The sequence below is a fragment of the Macaca nemestrina genome, chromosome 10, assembly GCF_043159975.1.
Source record: "Macaca nemestrina isolate mMacNem1 chromosome 10, mMacNem.hap1, whole genome shotgun sequence".
In the NCBI taxonomy this organism is placed as follows: Eukaryota; Metazoa; Chordata; class Mammalia; order Primates; family Cercopithecidae; genus Macaca; species Macaca nemestrina.
The window spans coordinates 1,112,646-1,134,251 of record NC_092134.1 but is presented as its reverse complement, the minus strand read 5'-3'; the positions used below and the strand labels follow the sequence as shown (position 1 = coordinate 1,134,251).

Genomic DNA, 21,606 nt, shown 5'->3' with positions numbered 1-21,606 from the left:
GCTGGCCAGGCTGGTCTCAAACTCCTGGCCTCAAGTGATCCATCCTCCCAGCCTCCCAAAGCGTTAGGATTACAGGCATGAGCCACCGTGCCTGGCCTCATTTCTTTTTAGAGCTGCATAGTATTCCATCGTCTGGAGGTACCACAGTTTTTCCATTCACCTGCCGACATATCAGTTGTTTCCACGTTTGGGCAGTGGTAAATAAAGCTGCTGTAAAGGTCCATGTGCCAGAGCCAGGTGGTGAGGGTGGGCCCAGGGGAAGCCGTGGCAGTGCAGGAGGGACCTCATCCTTGCACACTCCAAGCCAGCGGGACCAGGCCTTGGTGCCCGCACTCTCAGAACTGTGGCCCCCTGGGTGCCTGTCCATACCCCCTGCCTCAGTCCTGGAGCCTGGGCTGATGGAGGGGTACCCTCCTGGGAGGTCATTTAGTATGGGTGAGCTGCCCTCCCACCTGGCCAATTGCATCACCCTCCTGCCTCCCCTTACTGCCTCGGCCACCAGCTCCTCACAAGCCACACGCAGCCCATTGAGTACCCCTTGGGAAGGGGTGTCAGATTGGATCCCTGGGGCTCCCATCTCACAGCCAATGCCACGGGGCCCCACACAACCTGGCCCCGGGCCCCCTGGTCCTCTTTTCCTATCAGTCCCTCATCACGCAGCCCTGTGGTTTCTCTACCTGCATACTCCAGGTGGGCACAGTGCCCAGGCCCTGCTGAGTCCTCACCTGTAGGAGGAGGTGCAGCCCCTGGAGGGCAGGAGTGGGGCTGCTGCAGATGGCTGGCTCCTGCCTCCCCACCCTTGCACTGCCAGGAGCATGCTCTCCCTGGCCCATGGCCCATTCCCCAAATTCAAGCTTGTGGTTGGCTGAATTGTGGCCCCAGATATGGGATTAAGGATTTTGAGATTATGCCAGAGGGCGGGTCCAGAATCATATGAGTTTCTCTAAGGGAAAGCAGGAGGACAGGAGGGCAAGCTTGGGAGAGGAGGCAAGGAAGTGGTGGGTGCAGTGGCCACACCGGGAATCCCAGCACTTCAGAAGGGGAGGCAGGCGGATCGCTTGAGCTCAGCATTTGGAGATCTGCCTGGGCAACACAGTGAGCCGGTCCCTTAAAAAAAAAAAAAAAAAAAAAAAAAGACTGGGCGCGGTGGCTCACGCTTGTAATCCCAGCACTTTGGGAGGCCGAGGTGGGTCATGAGATCGAGACCATCCTGGCTAACATGGTGAAACCTCGTCTCTACTAAAATACAAAAAAATTAACCAGGCGAGGTGGCGGCGCCTGTAGTCCCAGCTACTCGGGAAGCTGAGGCAGGAGAATCGCTTGAGCCCGGGAGGCGGAGGTTGCAGTGAGCCGAGATCCCGCCACTGCACTCCAACCTGGCGAAAGAGCAAGACTCTGATTCCCCGCCCCCCCCCCCCCCCACAAAAAAAGAGTGGCCACTTTTCAGGAGACCGCATCTCTATAAAAAATAATAAAAAATTAGCTGGGCGTGGTGGCGCGCGCCTGCGAGGACCGCTGGAGCCCGGAGGCGGAGGCTGCGGTGGGCGGCGACCCCCTTCCACGGTGCGGGTGAAGGCCAGGGCGGAGCCTCCCCTGCGCCCCAGCGTCTGTGGAACCGGGACGGGGCGCGGGGCTGAGGCCACACGAGGGCCGCACAGGGTGGGTGCCACTGAGGGTCTGGGGGCCGAGCCCATGGGAGGGGACCCAGCGGCGGAGAGGAGCGGGGCCGGCGTGGGCTCGGAGTTTCCCCTGCTCCGCTGGGCGGGCGACAGCACCCAGGAGGCGGTGGCGGCGCGACCACTGCTCACACGTTTCGCCGCGCGGCCGCGGTGCCGGATGCAGGAGGGCCTCGTGTCCCGTCCCTGACACCCCCAATCCCCGCCCCCAACACCCCAAAATCCCCGCCCCCAACACCCTAATCTCCGCCCCCATCCCACCCCGCAAATCCCCCTCATCCCTGTCTCCGCCCCGCCACTTCTCCGGAAGAATTTTTGTCCCCGCTCGGCCGCCGTCCAGCCGCTCGTTCCACTTCCGCCTTCGCCCACGTGGTCCGGCTCCGGCTCAGTCAGCCGCGTAGTGAGTGGGGCCTGACGCTAGGCTATCTTCTCTGGTCCCGACGCGGGTGGTCCGGGTCTCTTCGACTCCCGAGGAAAGCCCACTGGGCGGGGAGGGAGGTGAAGGGGCTGGGGAGGTCAGAGGTTAACCTGGGTGTCAGGGGACGTTGGAGTTTATCCGTCAGGGTCCCGGGGCGGTCTGGGGACAGCAGAGGCGGGGCTTGGGCGCGGGGCCCGAGGGGTCAGGGGTCAGCAGGAGCGAGGCTGGGGCATCAAGGTCCGAGAGGTCAGGGGCCAGCTGGAGCGGGCTTGGGGTGTGCGGGTCCGAGAGGTCAGAGGTTAGCTAGAGAGGGGTTGGGGCGCCGGGTTCCCGGAGGTCAGGGGTCAGCAGGAACAGGGCAGCAGCGTCAGGGTCCGAGAGGTTAGGGGTCGGCAGAGGCGGGGCTGGGACCCTGGGGGTCAGGGCTCGGGGGTCAGGGCGGGGTCGGGTTCGCTGGTAGCCTGCGCATGGGCCTCCAGCTTCGCGCGCTGTTGGGAGCCTGCGGACGGTGGACCCTGCGCCTGGGACCGCGTCCGTCCTGGTAATGACCGCGACGCCGGGCGACCCCGCCACGCCCGCCCAGCCCAGCCCACCCGACCCCACCCCGCGCGGTGCCGACCGGACCCCCGCTCACGCTGCCCTTCTCCGCAGCTCGCCGCGCATGGCGGGGAACGCGGAGCCACCGCCCGCGGGATCCGCGCGCCCCCAGGATCGGAGGTCCCGCAGTTGCTGGGCCGGGGGTGCCCGCGTCTGGGAGGACGGAGAGCATCCGGCGAAGAAGGTCAAGAGCGATGGGGACGAGGAGCGGCGCGGGAAGCTGCCCAAGCGCAAGATCGTGCTGCTCATGGCCTACTCGGGCAAGGGCTACCACGGCATGCAGGTGTGGCCGCCCGGGAAGCGGCGGGTCCCGCGGGGCTTAGGTGCGGGTGCGGCCGCGGTGGAAGCGGTGGGTCCGGCTGGGTTTAGGTGCAGGCCCAAGCAGCTTTCACTGGTCCTGCTGCACGCGAGCTGCTGCCTTCCATCAGGCCCGGCCCTGCCGCTAACCACTGGGATCTGAGACGGGATTCACTTGCTGTGTGCTCGAGTCCTCGTCTTTAGGATGGGAGTGCTGACAGCACCTGCTAAATAGGGTGTGAAGATGAGCTAGGTGTACTGACGCTCATTGCTGAGAACAGTGGACAGCGCGTTGCAGCTCAGAAGAGCCTGCCCTCGTGTGCGTTAAAGGGACAGAGCTAAGTATTAAAGTTGTGAGGATTCTCTCCTCAGCCCACTTCCTTTTCTGGAAAGTAGAGGGTGTGGATGCATTCAGGTAGGCGTATTTTTTTTCTTTTTGAGGCATGGTCTTCCTTTGTGGCCCAGGCTGGAATGCAGTGGTGCATCCACTGCTCGCTGCAGCCTCCACCTTCTGGGCTCAAGAGATCCTCCTACCTCAGCCTCCCAAGCATTGAGGACTGTAAGTGTCCTTGACCTCACGGCCCGAACACTTTTTTTTTTTTTTTTTTTTTTGAGACGGAGTCTCGCTTTGTCGCCCCCAGTGGCGTGATCTCGGCTCACTGCAAGCTCCGCTTCCCAGGTTCACGCCATTCTCCCGCCTCAGCCTCCAGAGTAGCTGGGACTACAGGCGCCCGCCACCACGCCAGGCTAATTTCTTCTTTTTGTATTTTTAGTAGAGACGGGGTTTCACCGTGTTAGCCAGGATGGTCTCAATCTCCTGACTTCGTGATCCGCCTGCCTCGGCCTCCCAAAGTGCTGGGATTACAGGCTTGAGCCACCGCGTCCGGCCTAATTTTTTTTAAAAATTTACAGAAATGGGGTCTTGCTAAGTTTCTTATTATTTATGGGAATGGGGGCTCGCTGTGCTGCCCAGGCTGCTCTCGAACTCCTGGGCTCAAGCCATCCTCCTGCCTCAGCCTCCCCGTGTTGTGATTACAGGCATGAGCCACTGCGACTGGCCTCAGGTAGACGTTCCTTTTGTTCTTTTGTAATTAACACTGTGGCTTTGCCTGGTTCTGTGTTCTTTAAGCATCTTTAAGCTTATCCACAGAAGTTCGTGCAGTGCATGCAGTGTCTGACTGAAACAAAAGTTTAAGAAAATAATGCTTAACTTTGGCAGTTGTTGTAACAGCTTTTATGGCGAAAGTTACAAATAATGGATTGCTTTTTTTTTTGGAAAGAGAGTCTTGCTCTGTCGCCCAGGCTGGAGTGCAGTGGTGGGATTTTGGCTCACTGCAACCTCCACCTCCCGGGTTCCAGTGATTCTTGTGCCTCAGCCTCCCGAGTACCTGGGACTATAGGCGCCTGCCACCACGCCTGGCTAGTTTTTTATTTTTAGTAGAGACGGGGTTTCACCATGTTGGTCAGGCTGGCCTTGAACTCCTGATCTCAGATTATCCTCCTGCCTCCGTTTCCCAAAGTGCTGGAATTACAGGGGTGAACTACCGAGCCCAGCCAACCACTGTGCACTGCAATCTCTGCCTCCCAGATTCAAGTGATTCTCCTGTCTCAGCCTCTTGAGTAGCTGGGATTAAAAGCATACCTGACTAACTTTTATTTGTATTTTTTTGAGACAGCGTTTTCTTCTGTCGCCTAGGCTGGAGTGCAATGGTGCACTATCGGTTCACTGCAGCTTCCACTTCCCAGGTTCAAGCGATTTCTCCTGTCTCAGGAGCCCGCCACCACGCCTGGCTACTTTTTGTATTTTTAGTAGACACAGGGTTTCACTATGTGGGCTAGACTAGTCTCGAACTCCTGACCTCAGGTGATCCACCCGCCTTGGCCTCCCAAAGTGCTGGGATTACAGGTATGAGCCACTGTGCCTGGCCATGGATTACTTTATATCTGATGTTATATTGTTTAAGTATAGGTAGCACCCACGGCACTGACGTCATAACTGACAGATTGTGGAAGTAGGTGTGTACACAGGCTCAGTCAAACCTGCGTTTTGATTCCATTCCACGCTACCCATCCCCTGGTGTGGAACAGCCCGGGCTCAGGGCGAGTGAGCAGAATACAGTGTTTTCATGTGAGCATGGCAGCTCACACTTGTAATCTCAGCGCTTCAGGCCAGAGGAGCGCTCGAGACCAGGAGTTTGAGACCAGCCTGGGCAACATGGCGACCCCCATCTGCAAAATATAAAACCTGTTTTTGTCTCCTTTTTCCAGAGGAATGTTGGGTCCTCACAATTCAAAACAATTGAAGATGACTTGGTGTCTGCCCTCGTCCGGTCAGGCTGTATTCCTGAAAATCATGGCGAGGACATGAGGAAAATGTCCTTCCAGCGCTGTGCCCGGACAGACAAGGTGGGTGACCCTTTTCTGCCCCTTCCCGGCTGGTCCGAGCAGCACCCGGCCCACTTTCCAGCTCAGTGTCCTGACTTGGTGTGCTGCTTCTGAGCACATATGATGTGCAAATCAAACTAGCCTACACCTTACGTAGGTGAGATGTCCAGGAGCCTGGTCAGCTCAGGTATAGCCGGATCTAGGTGCTTCCTGCCAGCGGGGCTCTGTGTTCTCTCTGGTCTTTGCTTTCTCTTGTGTTGATTCTGTTCTCAGGGACATACATTCCTATGTTGATTCTGTTCTCAGGGACATGCATTTCTGCAGGTGGCCCAGGGGCAGCCGCAACGTCTGCCTTCGACCCTCCAATCAGGCTCACTCTGAGGCAAATGTGATTGTGTGGCTCCGAAGGCAGAGAGCCACACTTGTATGATGCAGCATTCTCTTTTCTTTCCTTTTTTAGAGTCAGGGTCTCATTCTCTTGTCCAGGCTGGAGTGCAGTGGCACGATCCGGGCTCACTGCAGTCTCAAACTCCTGGGCTCACGCAGTCCTCCTGCTTCAGCTTCCCGAGTAGCTGGGTGAATTGGTCTGTTTTCACGCTGTTATAAAGAACTGCCCAAGATTGGGCAATTTATAAAGAAAGAGGTTTAACTGACTCAGTGCCACATAGCTGGGGAGGCCTCCGGAAACTTAGATCGTGGTGGCAGGCGCGAGAGAGTGAGGAGGGTAAGGGGAAGAGCCCCTTATAAAACTGCCAGATGTTGTGAGAACTCACTCTCGGTTATGAGAACAGCATGGGGGAAACCGTGTGCATGATCCAGTCACCTCCCACCAGGTCTTCCCTAGACATGTGGGGATTACCATGCAACACGAGAATTGGCAGGGACACAGCAAACCATCTCACCGGAACGACAGGCACTCCACCATGCCTGGCTAAATTTTTTTTTTTTTTAATATGAGGTCTTGCTATGCTGCCCAGGGGTCTCAAACTCCTGGGCTCTGGTGATTTTCCCACTTTGGCTTCCCAAAGTGCTGGGATTTACAGGCATGAACCACCACATCTGGCTTGAAATTAATAAATAATTCGCTGTATTATAAACTCAGTATATTCAGGATATCCTTATTTCAGCGTGTAATCCATATAAAAATCTCTTCATGGGATAAATGTAATACTGTTTTTGTGTGTGTGCTAAGTCCACACTCATCACATCTCCACCACCCTGGACCCGTTACATGGTCTCCGCTGCGTGGGGCTGGTGACCCAGCACTGACCCTTCAGAACCACAAGGCTGAGTTCCCGTTTCCGATGGGTTTGCACATCCACCCCGGACGCTGCTGCTGGCTGTGTGGCAGCACATGCCAAGTGGTCCTGTGACGCCACATTGCTGTGCTTGGAACTGAACCATGGGATTGGATGTGGGCAGAGTGGCCCGCCACAGGGAATGGAGATGTCTTTAAGGAGGGACCCAGTGTAGGGTCCAGCCCTACAGGGCCTGTGGGTTTTCTTTCGTGTGCAGAGACGAGAGATCGTAGAAAAATAAAGACATGAGACAGAGAGATAGAAGGAAGGACAGCTGGGCCCAGGGGACCACTGCCACCAGTGTGTGGAGTCTGGTGGTGGTCCTGAATGCCTGGTGCACTGCTGTTTATTATATACAAGGCAAGGGGGCAGGGTAAGGGGTATGAGTCGTCTCAAGTGATGGATAAGGGCACACGAGTGATGTGTCCACGGGACGGGGGTCTTTCCCTTTGTGGTAGCTGAGGCGGAGAGGGGGACAGCATACATCAGCATTTCTTCTATGCGCTTGTCAGAAAGATCAAAGACGTTAATGCTTTCACTAATTCTGCTACTGTTATCTTCTAAGAACTTAAAAGGAGGAGCCAGGTGTACAGGCGGAACATGAAAGTGACAAGGAGTGTGACCTTTGAAGCACAGCCCCACAGGAGACGTTTAAGCCTCCGAATGACTGCGGGCAGGCCTGGGTCATGTCAGGCCTCCCACGAGAGGTGGTGGAGCAGAGTGTTCTCTGACTGCCCCAGGGAAGGGAGACTCCCTTTCTCGGTCTGCTAAGTAGCAGGTGCCTTCCCAGGCACTGGCGCTACCACTAGACCAAGCAGCCCTTATCTGGGAGTGACCGAGGACTCACACTCTTGTCTTCTGGTCACCTCTCACAGTGTCCCTTCAGCTCCTGACTCTGTATGGCCTGGTTTTTCCTAGGTTATAATTATAGAACAGAGATTACTATAATAATAAAGAACAATACTACAAATATTGATATTATATATAATCATATCTGTATCCTATTTCTTTTTTAATTTTTTTTTTTTTTTTTTTTGAGACAGAGTCTCGCTCTGTAGCCCAGGCTGAAGTGCAGTGGCCGGATCTCAGCTCACTGCAAGCTCCGCCTCCCGGGTTTACGCCATTCTCCTGCCTCAGCCTCCCGAGTAGCTGGGATTACAGGCGCCCGCCACCTCGCCCGGCTAGTTTTTTCGTATTTTTTAGTAGAGACGGGGTTTCACCGTGTTAGCCAGGATGGTCTCGATCTCCTGACCTCGTGATCTGCCCGCCTCGGCCTCCCAAAGTGCTGGGATTACAGGCTTGAGCCACCGCGCCCAGCCCTGTATCCTATTTCTAGTATAACTTTTCTTATTCTAATTATTTTCTTTATTATACTGGAACAGCTCGTGCCTTCAGTCTCTCGCCTCGGCACCTGGGTGGCTTGCCGCCCGCAGCCCAACATTTGGCAGACAGGGACAGCACAGCTGGAGAAAACAGATAGCTTTTCTGTAGCATGTAGAAGGCATCAGTGAATGTGATACGTGTCATCCTTGCCTGTCAGAGTATCTGGCTCTAACATGGCTCTCAGGCTGCCTGAGGGCATTGAGGGTCTCTCAGAGACATAACTTTTTGCCGGTCAGGATCCCCAGGAATCTGAATAAAGCTATGGCTCTTGTTCCCACAAACACCTAGTTTCAAAGGCACACAGGTCCCTGGGGATCCATGGACGTATGCTGGAGCCATCGTGTAGAGGGGAGAGCACAAGAGGGACCCACAAGTTCGCTCCTAGTGGGTGATGCATTTGATGGCCCAAGGTAGAGAGTTCTGTGGGTCTTACTATTTCCATTTTCTTTTTGATTCTCCATTTACAGCTCTCTGATTGTTTTTAGGGAAGAAGAAAGTAACAATTTGTTCAAGCTGATGAAGAGAGCATTTCAAAATAGGGTCCTTGTATTTATTTTTAGTTCTGCTGTTATTAGAGAGAGAGTTTCGTTCTAATATGTTTTCTCACTTGCAGTTGGAAAACCTGCAGAAGTAGATCCATGAGGCCGATGTGGTCGCACCCGAGTGCCCTGCCCTTCGGGTGAAAACAGTAACATCTTACAATTTTTATTATTTATTTGTTTATTTATTTTTGAGACAGTTTCACTCTTTTTTTTTTTTTTTTTTTGAGACGGAGTCTCGCTCTGTCACCCAGCCCAGGCTGGAGTGCAGTGGCGCGATCTCGGCTCACTGCAAGCTCCGCCTCCCGGGTTCACGCCATTCTCCTGCCTCAGCCTCCCGAGTAGCTGGGACTACAGGCGCCCACAACCGCGCCCGGCTAATTTTTTGTATTTTTAGTAGAGACGTGGTTTCACCGTGGTCTCGATCTCCTGACCTTGTGATCCGCCCGCCTCGGCCTCCCAAAGTGCTGGGATTACAGGCGTGAGCCACCGCGCCCGGCCGAGACAGTTTCACTCTTGTTGCCCAGGCTGAAGTGCAATGGCGGGATCTCAGCTCACCGCAACCTCCACCTCCGGGGTTCAAGCCATTCTTCTGCCTCAGCCTCCCAAATAGCTGGGACTACAGGCATGTGCCAACAAGCCTGGCTAATTTTGTATTTTTAGTAGAGATGGGGTTTCTCCATGTTGATCAGGCTGGTCTCGAACTCCTGACCTCAGGTGATCCGCCCTCCTCGGCCTCCCAAAGTGCTGGGATAGCAGGTGTGAGCCGCCATGCCCGGCCTATTATTTTTTTGTGTGCGTGTGTATTTCTGCTGTTTAACATTTTGTTTTTGTTTCAGATTTTAAAAATAGCTTTATTGAAATATAATTCACTCTTGGCCGGGCGCGGTGGCTCATGCCTGTAATCCCAGCCTTTGGGAGTCTGAGGCGGGTGGATCACTTGAGGTCAGGAATTTGAGACCAGCCTGGCCAACATGGAGAAACCATGTCTCTACTAAAAATACAAAATTAGCCGGGTGTGGTGGTGGGTGCCTGTAATCCCAACTACTCAGGAGGCCGAGGCAGGAGAATTGTGTGAACCTGGGAGGCGGAGGTTGCAGTGAGCCAAGATGGTGCACTCCAGCCTAGGTGACAGAGTGAGACTCCATCTCAAAAAAAATAGCAAAAAAAGAAATAGAATTCACTCTTATACAGTTGACCCATTGAAAGTGTACAGTTCAGGCCAGGCGTGGTGGCTCACGCCTGTAATCCCAGCACTCTGGGAGGCCAAGGCGGGTGGATCACCTGAGTTCAGGAGTTCGAGACCAGCCTGGTCAATATGGTAAAACCCCGTCTCTACTAAAAATACAAAAATTACCCAGGTGTGGTGGCACATGCCTGTAATCCCAGCACTCTGGGAGGCCAAGGCGGGTGGATCACCTGAGTTCAGGAGTTCGAGACCAGCCTGGTCAATATGGTAAAACCCCGTCTCTACTAAAAATACAAAAATTACCCAGGTGTGGTGGCACATGCCTGTAATCCCAGCACTCTGGGAGGCCAAGGCGGGTGGATCACCTGAGTTCAGGAGTTCGAGACCAGCCTGGTCAATATGGTAAAACCCCGTCTCTACTAAAAATACAAAAATTAGCCAGGTGTGGTGGCACATGCCTGTAATCCCAGCTACTCAGGAGGCTGAGGCAGGAGAATCGTTTGAATCCGAGAGGTGGAGGTTGCAGTGAGCTGAGATCGTGCCATTATATTCCAGCCTGAGCAACAAGAGTGAAACTTCATCTGAAAACAAAACGAAAAAACCTAAAAGAAAGTGTACGGTTCAAGCTGGGTGTGGTGGCTCACACCTGTAATCCCAGTACTTTGGGAGGCCAAAGTGGACGGATCACTTGAGGCCGGGAGTTCGAGACCAGCCTGGCCAACATGACAAAATCCCATCTCTACTAAAGATACAAAAATTAGCCAGGCGTGGTGAGTCACACCTGTAATCCCAGCTACTTGCGAGGCTGAGGCATGAGAATCTCTTGAACACAGAAGACGAAGGTGGCAGTGAGTCGAGATTGCATCACTGAGCTCCAGCCTGGCAAAAAAAAAAAAAGAAGAAGAACGTATACAGTTCAGTGGTTCCAGTATATTCACAGAGCTGTGCAGCCATCACCACAGCCAGACATAGGCCATCCCAGAGATACCGGGTGTCCCTCTGCTGTTGTCCCTACCCCCCCAGGATGTCTCCGATATTCTCACTTCAACTTCTTGTCAGTACAAAGTGTTTGGCAATGAGATGTATTTTCTTTCCCTTTTTTGGCGCTAAGTCTTTGAAATCTGTTGTGTATTTACCTAAAGTCATCTTGTTTCAGAACAGCTCGTTTCCTTCTGTCACGTTCCATGTGTGGGTCTGGCCAGTGGAACATCTCAACAGTTTTACTCTCCAACTTTTTATTTTGAAAATTTCATACCTTCATAAAAGTCTTCTTTTTTTTTTTTTTGAGACGGAGTCTCGCTCTGTCGCCCAGGCTGGAGTGCAGTGGCCGGATCTCAGCTCACTGCAAGCTCCGCCTCCCGGGTTCACGCCATTCTCCTGCCTCAGCCTCCCGAGTAGCTGGGACTACAGGCGCCCGCCACCTCGCCCGGCTAGTTTTTTGTATTTTTTAGTAGAGACGGGGTTTCACCGTGTTAGCCAGGATGGTCTCGATCTCCTGACCTCGTGATCTGCCCGTCTCTGCCTCCCAAAGTGCTGGGATTACAGGCGTGAGCCACCGCGCCCAGCCGTACCTGGCCTTTTGTATCTTAAAATGGAACCATTTGAGAGTAAGTTGCAGACATCATCACCCTTTACCCTGAAACATCTTAACATGAGTCTCCTAGGGACTGTGACATCCTTCAGCAACCTCACACTATAAATTATTACGCGTGTGAAATTCAGCATTGATAGAGTACCACCGTCTGACATGTCTAAAGTTGGAAACTGTCTTTTCTGTTTTCTTTTTCTTCAGCTTCTTTGTGGCATGCCTTTTATTTTTGTTAATTGGTCGGGGATCTAATCTAGGATCATTATTGGCATTCAGTTATCATGTCTCTAGAGCTTCCTTTAATCGGAAGCGATCTCCTTGGCTCGGCATGGTTGCTCACGCCTGTAATCCCAGCACTTTGTGAGACTGAGGTGGGAGGATCACTTGAGGACAGGAGTTCCAGACCAGTCTGGGCAACATAGCAAGACACTGTCTCTACAAAAAAATGTAAAAAATTCTCCAGACATTGTGGTGCCTGCCTGTAGTCTCAGCTACTTGGGAGGCTGGGGTGGGAGGATTGCTCGAACCTGGGAGGTCGAGGTTGCTGTGAGCCAAGATGGCAACACTGCATTCCAACCTGGGTGACAGACCAAACCTTGTCTCAAAAAGAACCCAACAAAAAATCTATAGAAACTTACTTTAAAAAAGAGGTATAATATACAACAGTAAAGCGTGCTAGTCTTAAGCATAAGCTTCATCAGTTTTCACCTGTGTACCCACCTGTGTACCCACTGCCTGTCCCCCAGGGCCACTGCTGTTCTGACTCCAGTGGGGACCACCTCCTCACTCTGCCCTTGGTTCTAAGTTGTGTTTTCTCTTTTCCCCAATCCTTGGGAGTCATATCTTTTTTTTTTTTTTTTGAGGTAGAATCTGACTCTGTCACCCAGGCTGGAGTGCAGTGGCAGGATCTTGGCTCATTGCAACCTCCAACCTCCCAGGCTGAAGTGATTCTCCCGCCTCAGCCTCCTGAGTAGCTGGGACTACAGGTGCACGCTACAAAACCCTGCTAATTTTTTGTATGTTTAGTAGAGATCAGGTTTCACCGTGTTGGCCAGGCTGGTCTCAAACTCCTGACCTCAGATGATCTGCTTGCCTCAGCCTCCCAAAGTGCTGGGATTACAGGCGTGAGCCACTGCGCCTGGGTGGGGGTCATCTTATGTGGGACTTTGCTTTCTGTCTGCACAGAGTCATATTTATGCTCCCTCATTTAATGTTTTCTCTTGGGCTTTGAATTCATTTGTAATAGTTTATTTTATAAGTGCTCCTGCACACACTCCGTTGGCAGATAGAGCTTTATTTTTATATCGGATGATTCCCTCCAGATGCGTTTCTAACAGCAGAATTCATGTGTGAAACAACACAAGGTCCGCGTCGTCCTTCTGTCTCAGAGACCAGTGTGCAAGGCCTGAGAGACCCACCTTCCGTCCCCGTTCTGCTCTCTTTACAGGGTGTGTCCGCAGCCGGCCAGGTGGTATCCCTGAAGGTGTGGCTGATTGACGACATTCTAGAAAAGATCAACAGCCACCTTCCCTCTCACATTCGGATCCTGGGTAAGTCTTGCAGTGCTGGCGGCCACACGCCTGGTTGTAGATGGTCTTGCAGAGACACGAGGCTATGCATGCTCTTGCCTTTTCCACCTGTCACTGATGCAGAAGTGTAGTCAGAGTTGCCTTGCAGCTGGTTCTGACCTTCTTCAGAAACAGGAGCAACTAGACATGAGTAGAAGGCTTCTCATTTGCAGTGCTTGTGGCCACACGGGTGCCTTGTTTTTATCAAACACTGGATGTGAAAATCCAAATTTGTGGTTAAAATGAACAGTTGTTCCCTTTTATGGCAGTACTGATAAATGGAATTTTTAGGCCTTCTTAAAATGGAACTCTCTGCCTTTTAAGTGGCAGGTACAGGTAACTTAACGTACATACATTGATTCCTTCATTGATTCATTTATTCTGTTTGTTTTTTGAGAGTCTCACTCTGTCACCCAGGCTGGAGTCCAGTGGTGTGATCATGGCTCACTGCAGCCTCCGCCTCCCAGGTTCAAGTGGTCCTCAGCCTCCTCAGTAACTGGAACTACAAGTGTGTGCCACCACGCTTAATTTTTGAGTTTGTAGAGATGGGGTCTCATTTTGTTGCCCAGGCTGGTCTTGAACTCCTGGGCTCAAGGGATCCTCCTGCCTTGGCCTCCCAGAAGCCACTTATATTGAATGTATTGATAGGTGTGGCTGGGTGTGAATCTATCATCTTGCTCTGTTTTCTTTTCCTTTTTGTTTTGGTGTAATCCCAAGAAAACAGAACTGTTGTTTACCTGACTGGTCTGCTTGGAGAAAGGTGTTTTTTTGAGACAGGGAGACAGGGTCTTGTTCTATAGCCCAGGCTGGAGTTGCGATCACAGTTCACTGTAGCATTGACCACCTGGGCTCATGCGATCCTCCCGCCTCAGCCTGCAAGCACATGCCACCACAGCCGGCTAAATTTTAATTTTTTTGGTAGAGATGGGGTTTCGCCATGTTGCCCAGGCTGGTCTCAAACTCCTAGGCTCAATCAGTCTACCTGCCTCAGTCTTCCAAAGTGTTGGGATTACAGGCGTGAGCTGCTGTGCCCGGCCCACAGCCTGACTATTTTAAGATTCATCCATGCTGTTGTGTATGTCAGCAGTCTGTTCCTTCTCATCGCTGCGGGTGTTCCGTTCTGCGATGTATCACGGATTGTTTATACACAACCTGCTGATGACACTGGGTGATTTCCAGTTTTGGGCTGTTAGAAGTAAAGCCACTGTGAACATTTATGTATGAGTCATAAATAGGATTCAGTAATCCCTGTTGATTTTACCCACTGTTAAGTTTTTATTTTTACTTTTTTGTGATGGAGTCTTGTTCTGTTGCCCAGGCTGGAATGCAGTGGTGTGATCTCGGCTCACTGCAACCTCCACCTGCCTCCTGGGTTCAAGCGATTCTCCCACCTTGGCCTTCCCAGTAGCTGGGATTACAGGTGCCCACCACCACACCTGGCTAATTTTTGTATTTTTAGTAGAGATGGGGTTTCACCATGTTGGTCAGTCTGGTCTCAAACTCCTGACCTCAGGTGATCCGCCCACCTCGGCCTCCCAAAGTGCTGGGATTATAGGCGTGAGCCACTGCACCCAGCAATAGTTTCATTTTTTATTAATTTTTTTTTTTTTTTTGAGATGGAGTTTCGCTCTTGTTGCCCAGGCTGGAGTACAGTGGCATGATCTTGGCTCACCACAACCTCCACCTCCCAGGTTCAAGTGATTCTCCTGCCTCAGCCTCCCGAGTAGCTGGGATTACAAGCATGTGCCACCACGCCCGGCTAATTTTGTCTTTTTAGTGAATACAGGGTTTCTCCATGTTGGTCAGGCTGGTCTTGAACTCTCGACCTCAGGTGATCCACCTGCGTTGACCTCCTGAAGTGCTGGGATTACCAGCAGCTGGGGATTACAGGCGTGAGCCACCACACCCGACAATAGTTTTATTTTTGTTATGCTGGGCTTCCTTTGCCTTCTGAGGATAATTTCCTCCTGAGAAACTTCCCATAGAATAAGTCCTCTGAAAGTTGCGTTTGAGTTCTCTTCCCATTCATTTGCATGGAAAATACTTGAGTATTCTGTAGATTAATCCCTATCATGCTCAACAGTGCCACATCTGTGCAGTTGTTGGGTAGTCGCTGTCACCCACACGCCGCGGTGCAGGCCAGCAGGGCCCTCCCCAAGTCTGCAGTGTGGCCATCTGCCGGCACTTTGCAGCCTTTCTTAGCAGTTATGTCTGGAACAACCAGAATTATGCTTGCAGCGCATCCTTGTGATGTTTAGTGTTTATGAAATGGAATCTTTAAAACCAAAAAAAACCAAAAAAGTCACTCAGAAACAAACATGACTGGAGACAAAAGCACGAGGCATGCAGTGCCAGCGCCCATGGGATCCATGTGACTAGCGACCCGGGCCGGGCAGGCTGTGTGGAGGCACCCCACTGCTTGTGAGGTCACAAGGCCCAGGCCAATCCTTGTAAATGGGAAACCATAGTTGGGTGTTAAATCAGACTCCTGGCTGGGTGCGGTATCCAACACCTGTAATCCCAGCATTGTGGGAGGCTGAGGTGGGTGGATCACCAGGTCAGGAGTTCAACATGGTGAAACCCCATCTCTACTAAAAATACAAAAGTTAGCTGGGCGTGGTGGCAGGTGCCTGTAATCCCAGCTACTCAGGAGGCTGAGACAGGAGAATCACTTAAACTTGGGAGGCGGAGGTTGCAGTGAGCCGAGACTGCATCACTGTACTCCAGCTTGGGCAACAGAGTGAGACTCCATCTCAAAAAAAAAAAAAAAAAAAAAAAAAAATCAGACTCCTGAGGTGAGGTGGAATCCCAGCAGCCGGAGGGGCCTGCATGTCTCAGCCACAATGCAAGCTCCTGGAGGAGGTGTGCAGCCCAGCAGAGGCAAGTCCAGGCAGGGCTTTCTCCTCCTAGCCCCTGAAGTTGGTGCCCTCAGTGAGGGTTACTCTTCTAGAATTCTTCCATTTAAACATAGATGTCCTCAACAGATTGGATCCCCCTGCATGCAGGTCTTCATTTGTCTTTAATTTTTGCTTATTCAATATTCAACAAATACTCACTGAACACCTGTGGGGTGCTGCTAGCGCTCAAGGCATCTTGGAGGGGCCGTGCCCTCAGTTCTTGGAGACTTGTCCCTGGCCTGCGGGGCTGCATCCTTTTTTATCCTGCGAATATTCTGGCATTTATTAGGTCAGCCTGCAGTTGCTGGAATTCTAAGGTGGTTTCCAGTGTTTTTTGTTGTTGCAAACAGTGCTGCCTGTATGGCCTTGTCTGTAGAATTCACGCGACTTCTGAGCTGGGGTTACACCCTTCCCCTACATCTGGGGTTTCATTCCAGGTGGGCTGCGCCAGTTCACACTGGATCCTTTGCCAGCACTGGGTTTTAACACACCCTTTGTTTTTGTTGTTTGGATATGTGTTTAATTCCGAGATTAAGTATGCTACAGATTTAGAGTTTAGTGCACAAAAGCCCAATTCCTTTGTTTTAACAATTTTTTTTTTTTTGCTTTTATTATTATTATTATTATTTTTTGATGGAGTCTCACTCTGTTGCCCAGGCTGGAGTGCAGTGGTATGGTCTCAGCTCACTGCAAGCTCCATCTCCCGGGTTCACACCATTCTCCTGCCTCAGCCTCCTGAGTAGCTGGGACTACAGGCACCTGCCACCACGCCTGGCTAATTTTCTGTATTTTTAGTAGAGATGGAGTTTCACCCTGTTAGCCAGGGTGGTCTTGATCTCCTGACCTCGTGATCCGCCCACCTCAGACTCCCGAAGTGCTGGGATTACAGGCGTGAGCCACCGCTCCTGGCGTATTGTTAATTATTTTTTGAGACAGAGTCTCGCTCTGACGCACAGGCTGGAGTGCAGTGGCACGATCTCAGCTCACTGCAACCTCCTCCTCATGGGTGCAAGCAATTCTCCTGCCTCAGCCTCCCGAGTAGCTGGGATTACAGGTGCCCGCCACCATGCCTGGCTAATTTTTGTATTTTTAATAGAGACGGGGTTTTGCCATGTTGCCCAGGCTGGTCTCAAACTCCTGACCTAGTGATCCACCCGCCTTGGCCTCCCAAAGTGCTGGGATTACAGGCATGAGCCACTGCACCGTGCCTAGCTGCTTTTATTATTTTAAATTCATGCATAATAATTATACACACTTATGTACAATAATGTGTGATATTTCCAGTCATGTGTAATGATCAAATAGGGCAATTAGCATAAATAGATCCATCACTCCAAGCATTTATCATTTCTTTGTATTGGAGACGTTTTATATCTTCTCGCTATTGGAAAATTACAATAAATGGTTGTAAATTCAGTCACTTTATAGAGCACTGCACCTGTCCCTTGTGTCCACTGTCCTCCTGTGCCTGTTCCCCAACCTGTGGCTGTCCCCTCCCCAGAGAAGCCGATGCTTGCTGGAGCTTGGTTGGTGCTCTGGGTGAGGAGACGCTGGGGCTCACGCTGTGCTCAGGCACTTCTCACCTGCCTCTCTCCTCACTGGTCACCTCTCTCCTAGGACTGAAGCGGGTCACAGGCGGGTTTAACTCCAAGAACAGATGTGATGCCAGGACCTATTGCTACCTGCTGCCCACGTTTGCCTTTGCGCACAAGGACCGGGACGTGCAGGATGAGACCTACCGCCTGAGCGCCGAGACGCTGCAGCAGGTCAACAGGCTCCTGGCCTGCTACAAGGGCACGCACAACTTCCACAATTTCACCTCGCAGAAGGGGCCACAGGAGCCCAGCGCCCGCCGCTACATCCTGGAGATGTACTGCGAGGAACCCTTTGTGCGGGAGGGCCTGGAGTTCGCAGTGATCAGGGTGAAGGGCCAGAGCTTCATGATGCATCAGATCCGGAAGATGGTTGGCCTGGTGGTGGCCATTGTGAAGGGTTATGCCCCTGAGAGTGTGCTGGAACGCAGCTGGGGCACAGAGAAGGTGGACGTGCCCAAGGCGCCGGGACTTGGCCTGGTCCTGGAGAGGGTGCACTTCGAGAAGTACAACCAGCGCTTTGGCAACGATGGGCTGCATGAGCCGCTGGACTGGGTGCAGGAGGAGGGCAAGGTCGCAGCCTTCAAGGAGGAGCACATCTACCCCACCATCATCGGCACTGAGCGAGATGAACGCTCCATGGCCCAGTGGCTGAGCACCCTGCCCGTCCACAACTTCAGTGCCACCGCTCTCACGGCAGCTGGCACAGGCGCCAAGGTAGGGGCACAGTCCCAGCAGTGCTCAGCACAGGCCCACATTGTTCCCATTGTACAGAGGAGGGAGCCCAGGCACAGAGAAGTGTGTCACTTCCCCCAAGGCCACACAGCAGCTGCAGGAGCAGGGCCAGGCAGTCTTGAGGTGTTCCTTGTCTGCCTGCCTGCGCCACCCACTTGCTCCACCAGGTGCTTTTCGACTCTGGGAGGGCCACCCCGGGTCAGGCTTGCTGCCGGCACGCCTACTATGGACCTGGCACGGAGCGTAATCAGCGGCTAGACAGCTGCGGACTGTAGCTTAGAACTGGAACACACGGGATTGTACGTGCAGGAGCTAAAAGCTAAGTGAATGAAATTGTCATTCTCAGTTCTCTGCTCTGGGGTGAGAGATGTCCCCAAAACCCGAGTTCTTTCTTTTTTTTTTTTTTTTTTTGACACAGAGTCTCGCTCTGTTGCCCAGGCTGGAGCGCAGTGGTGCGATCTTGGCTCACTGCAAGCCCTGCCTCCTGGGTTCACATCATTCTCCTGCCTCAGCCTCCCTAGTAGCTGGGACTACAGGTGCCCACCAGCACTCCCGGCTAATTTTTTGTATTTTCAGTAGAGATGGGGTTTCACTGTGTTAGTCAGGATGGTCTTGAACTCCTGACCTTGTGATCCGCCCTCCTCAGCCTCCCAAAGTGCCGGGATTCCAGGTGTGAGCCGCCGCGGTCGGCCAGCCTGAGTTCTTTCATGGTGGCCCAGTGAGGTTTCAAAGGGTGATATCCCAGGCAGGGCTCAGGGAGATTCTTCGTGTCCCGGTATCTGTGAAAACAGAGTCCTTCCTGCATACCTGGGTGGCAAATTCAGTGTGTGCAGGCCCCAGGGAGGTAGGGTGGGCAGGCGAGGGGCCAGGCACCTGGCGAGCCGTCCTATAGATGGGGCAGTGAGAGGCCCCCAGTCCGGGGACGGCAGGGAGTAGGGGGCCAGCGGTGGCCAGGAGCCCTCGTTTCATCTGAAGGGGATACTCGTGGCTCAGTGGCAGCTGGTGGTGGCCATGTTGGAATGTGACAGTGACCGCATGCTTAAATGTTGTCGAGGGAAACCAGCGTTGCACACTGGTATGGGAAATCTTCCCCTTTTTAAGTGCTGGTAGTTAATTTTTCCCAAGCCCAGTGCAGGCTAAATACAGTGCAGGTGCCAATTTGGCCTGGGCCAGTGGATTGCTGTTGACACCACTGATGACAGGCATATATACCCCCGAGGCACCTGCATTTGTTGAGTTTCCAAATGGCTCCATTTTATTTTCTGCTGTGGTCAGTGCAGCCTGTGAGAATGTGAAGGAGCCCAACAAAGGCCCCTCTAGTGTCCCCAGCCCTTGCCTTTCCCTGCGCAGGTTCCTGACCCGGTTAAGAGATGACCGAGAACAAACGCCAGCCTCTGCCCCGATGAGGGAATGGTGGGGGCAGGGCTTCTGTGCCGAGCCTGTCATGGGCACCTCCGGGCATTCAGGAGCAGTGGGGAGAGTGCTTGCCTCTCATTCTCCATGTGCTCTTCTTCTGCAGGTGCCCAGTCCCCTGGGAGGCAGCGAAGGGGACGGAGACACCGACTGAGGCGGTGGGAGCTGCCCACCAGAGTGCCTCTGAGCAGCTCACAGTGTGTGCCCAGGCGTGCCATCCCTGTGGGCAGCAAGAAGCTGGGATCGCTGCAGCCATGTTTTCCCAGCCATGAGAACCATGGTTTCTCAGGGCTGCCTGGCAGATGTGGCCTGGCGTTGTAACCTCAGGACCTTTCCTTGTAGGAACAGCCTTTCTCGAATCTATTTTCAGCTCTTGCATTGCACAGATGAACCTCAGCATGTAAATAACTATTTTTTTAAAGAAGTGATTTTCTTATTAAACAAGTACAAATTTTGCTTAGTCAGTCCTTCGTTTGCCTTTTTCTTAGTCTTTTTTTACATTTTTTTCATTCAGAGAGATGAGCAGAGCATGTTATCCTGTTGAGAACAGGCCTGAGGCAGGCCCGGGAGGTTGCTCAGCCTGTAATCCCAGCACTTTGGGTGGCTGAGGTGGGCAGATCGCTTGAGTACAGGAGTTCCAGACCAGCCTGGGTAAAATGGTGAAACCGCATCTCTGCAAAAAATTAACTGGGCATGGCGGCGTGCCCTGTAGTTCAGCTGCTCAGGAGGCTGAGGTGGGAGGATTGCCTGAGTCTGGGGAAGTCGACGCTGTCCTGATCGCCACTGCACTAACAAAAAACAACAACAAAAAAACCGGCCAGGCACGGTGGCTCATGCCTGTAATCCCAACACTTCGGGAGGCCGAGGTGGGCGGACCACTTGAGGTTGGGAGTTCGAGACCCGCCTGACCGGCATGGAGAAACCCTGTCTCTACTAAAAATAAAAAATTAGCTGGGCACGGTGATGGGCGCCTGTAATCCCAGCTACTCGGGAGGCTGAGGCAGGAGAATCACTTGAACCCGGGAGGTGGAGATTACAGTGAGCCTAGATCGGCCACTGCACTCCAGCCTGGGTGACAGCAAGACTCCATCTGAAAAAAAACGTAGCCTGCGCTCTGTGGGGTGGGGCCCTGAGGCAGGTCTGTGGGGAGCACTGGAGCAGGGGCCGCGCCGACCCGCCGCACCCCTGAGAGGGGTGGTATCCCGGGGCTCCTCTTCCTAGACAGCCCCGTGCATGCAACCTTTGCCCTGGTTGCAGGTCGGGACTCGCCTCAGCACTGCCCCGGTGCCAGGCGGGTGAGGGCTGGGGCAGAGGGCAGAAGGAAGGGGCGTGTTGCAGAACAGGCCCCTAGTGGAGCTTTCTGGAAGACCCCACCAGCGGCTTCTTCACGTCATTGGTCACAGGTGTGTCCAGGGGCCATTGGTAGCTGCAAGGGAGGCTGGGGATGACTGCTTTTGAAGTGGCGCTCAGGGCAGAACAAAACACATTGCATTAGCTAGGAGCAGGGGATCCTCGGCGGCGGGCTGCTAGGAGCCCACGGAGGGGCTCAGCGCGGGAAGTGCTGTGCAGACGGGCGGCCTCCCAGCCTGCAGCCTCCGGGCGCACGTGAGCAGCGAGCGAGCACATGCAACTAATGGACATGCGCCTGACTTCCCGACAACGCATGTGGCTCATGCGCAGGCACCTGTCGCCCCAGCAGTGCGAGAGTGATGCACGCGCATGTGCCCGTGACGCGGTGGACACCGTGGGTGAGAAGTGGGGCAGGACAGGTGGGCAGTGAGCTCCGAGGGCGTGGGGTGTCCAGGGGAGCAGAGCCGGTTTTAGGGATTTTGGCCAGAGGAGCAGTGGGGCTCACCGCTTCGGGAGCCAGGGAGTGCAGGGGTGAGGCCCACTGGGCTTTGGGTTTGAGGGACGGATGAGCTGGGCCGTTAACTGGAATGGAGATAGGGAAAGGAATGGGTTTGGAGAACTAGCAGGAGCTTGGTTCTAAGCACGTTAATTTTACCTGGGATAGACAGGACTTTATTTTTT

At 53.1% G+C, this 21,606-nt stretch overlaps 1 protein-coding gene across 2 annotated transcripts; it reads left to right on the top strand.

Moving 5' to 3' along the window:
• The first annotated feature begins 2,057 nt into the window (after nucleotides 1-2,057).
• On the top strand, nucleotides 2,058-20,039 carry LOC105490545 (pseudouridine synthase 1). 2 transcript variants are annotated; one of them, XM_071070770.1, is made up of 6 exons: nucleotides 2,058-2,076; nucleotides 2,746-2,974; nucleotides 5,257-5,394; nucleotides 12,818-12,920; nucleotides 17,453-18,144; nucleotides 19,682-20,039. In XM_071070770.1, the coding sequence occupies exons 2-6, from the start codon at nucleotides 2,756-2,758 to the stop codon at nucleotides 19,727-19,729; spliced, it is 1,200 nt and encodes a 399-aa protein (XP_070926871.1). In that variant the 5' UTR covers nucleotides 2,058-2,076; nucleotides 2,746-2,755; the 3' UTR covers nucleotides 19,730-20,039. The 2 variants fall into 2 exon arrangements, with proteins under 2 accessions (XP_070926871.1, XP_011754598.1); XM_011756296.3 differs by having other exon boundaries at nucleotides 2,060-2,635.
• The last annotated feature ends 1,567 nt before the right edge of the window (nucleotides 20,040-21,606 follow it).

Coding starts and splice junctions, on each gene's coding strand:
- LOC105490545 (XM_011756296.3), top strand. CDS start 2,562: ATGGGCCTCCAGCTTCGCGCGCTGTTGGGAGCCTGCGGACGGTGGACC. Junction 2,636..2,745: donor CTGGGACCGCGTCCGTCCTG/GTAATGACCGCG, acceptor CCTTCTCCGCAG/CTCGCCGCGCATGGCGGGGA. Junction 12,921..17,452: donor CTCTCACATTCGGATCCTGG/GTAAGTCTTGCA, acceptor CCTCTCTCCTAG/GACTGAAGCGGGTCACAGGC.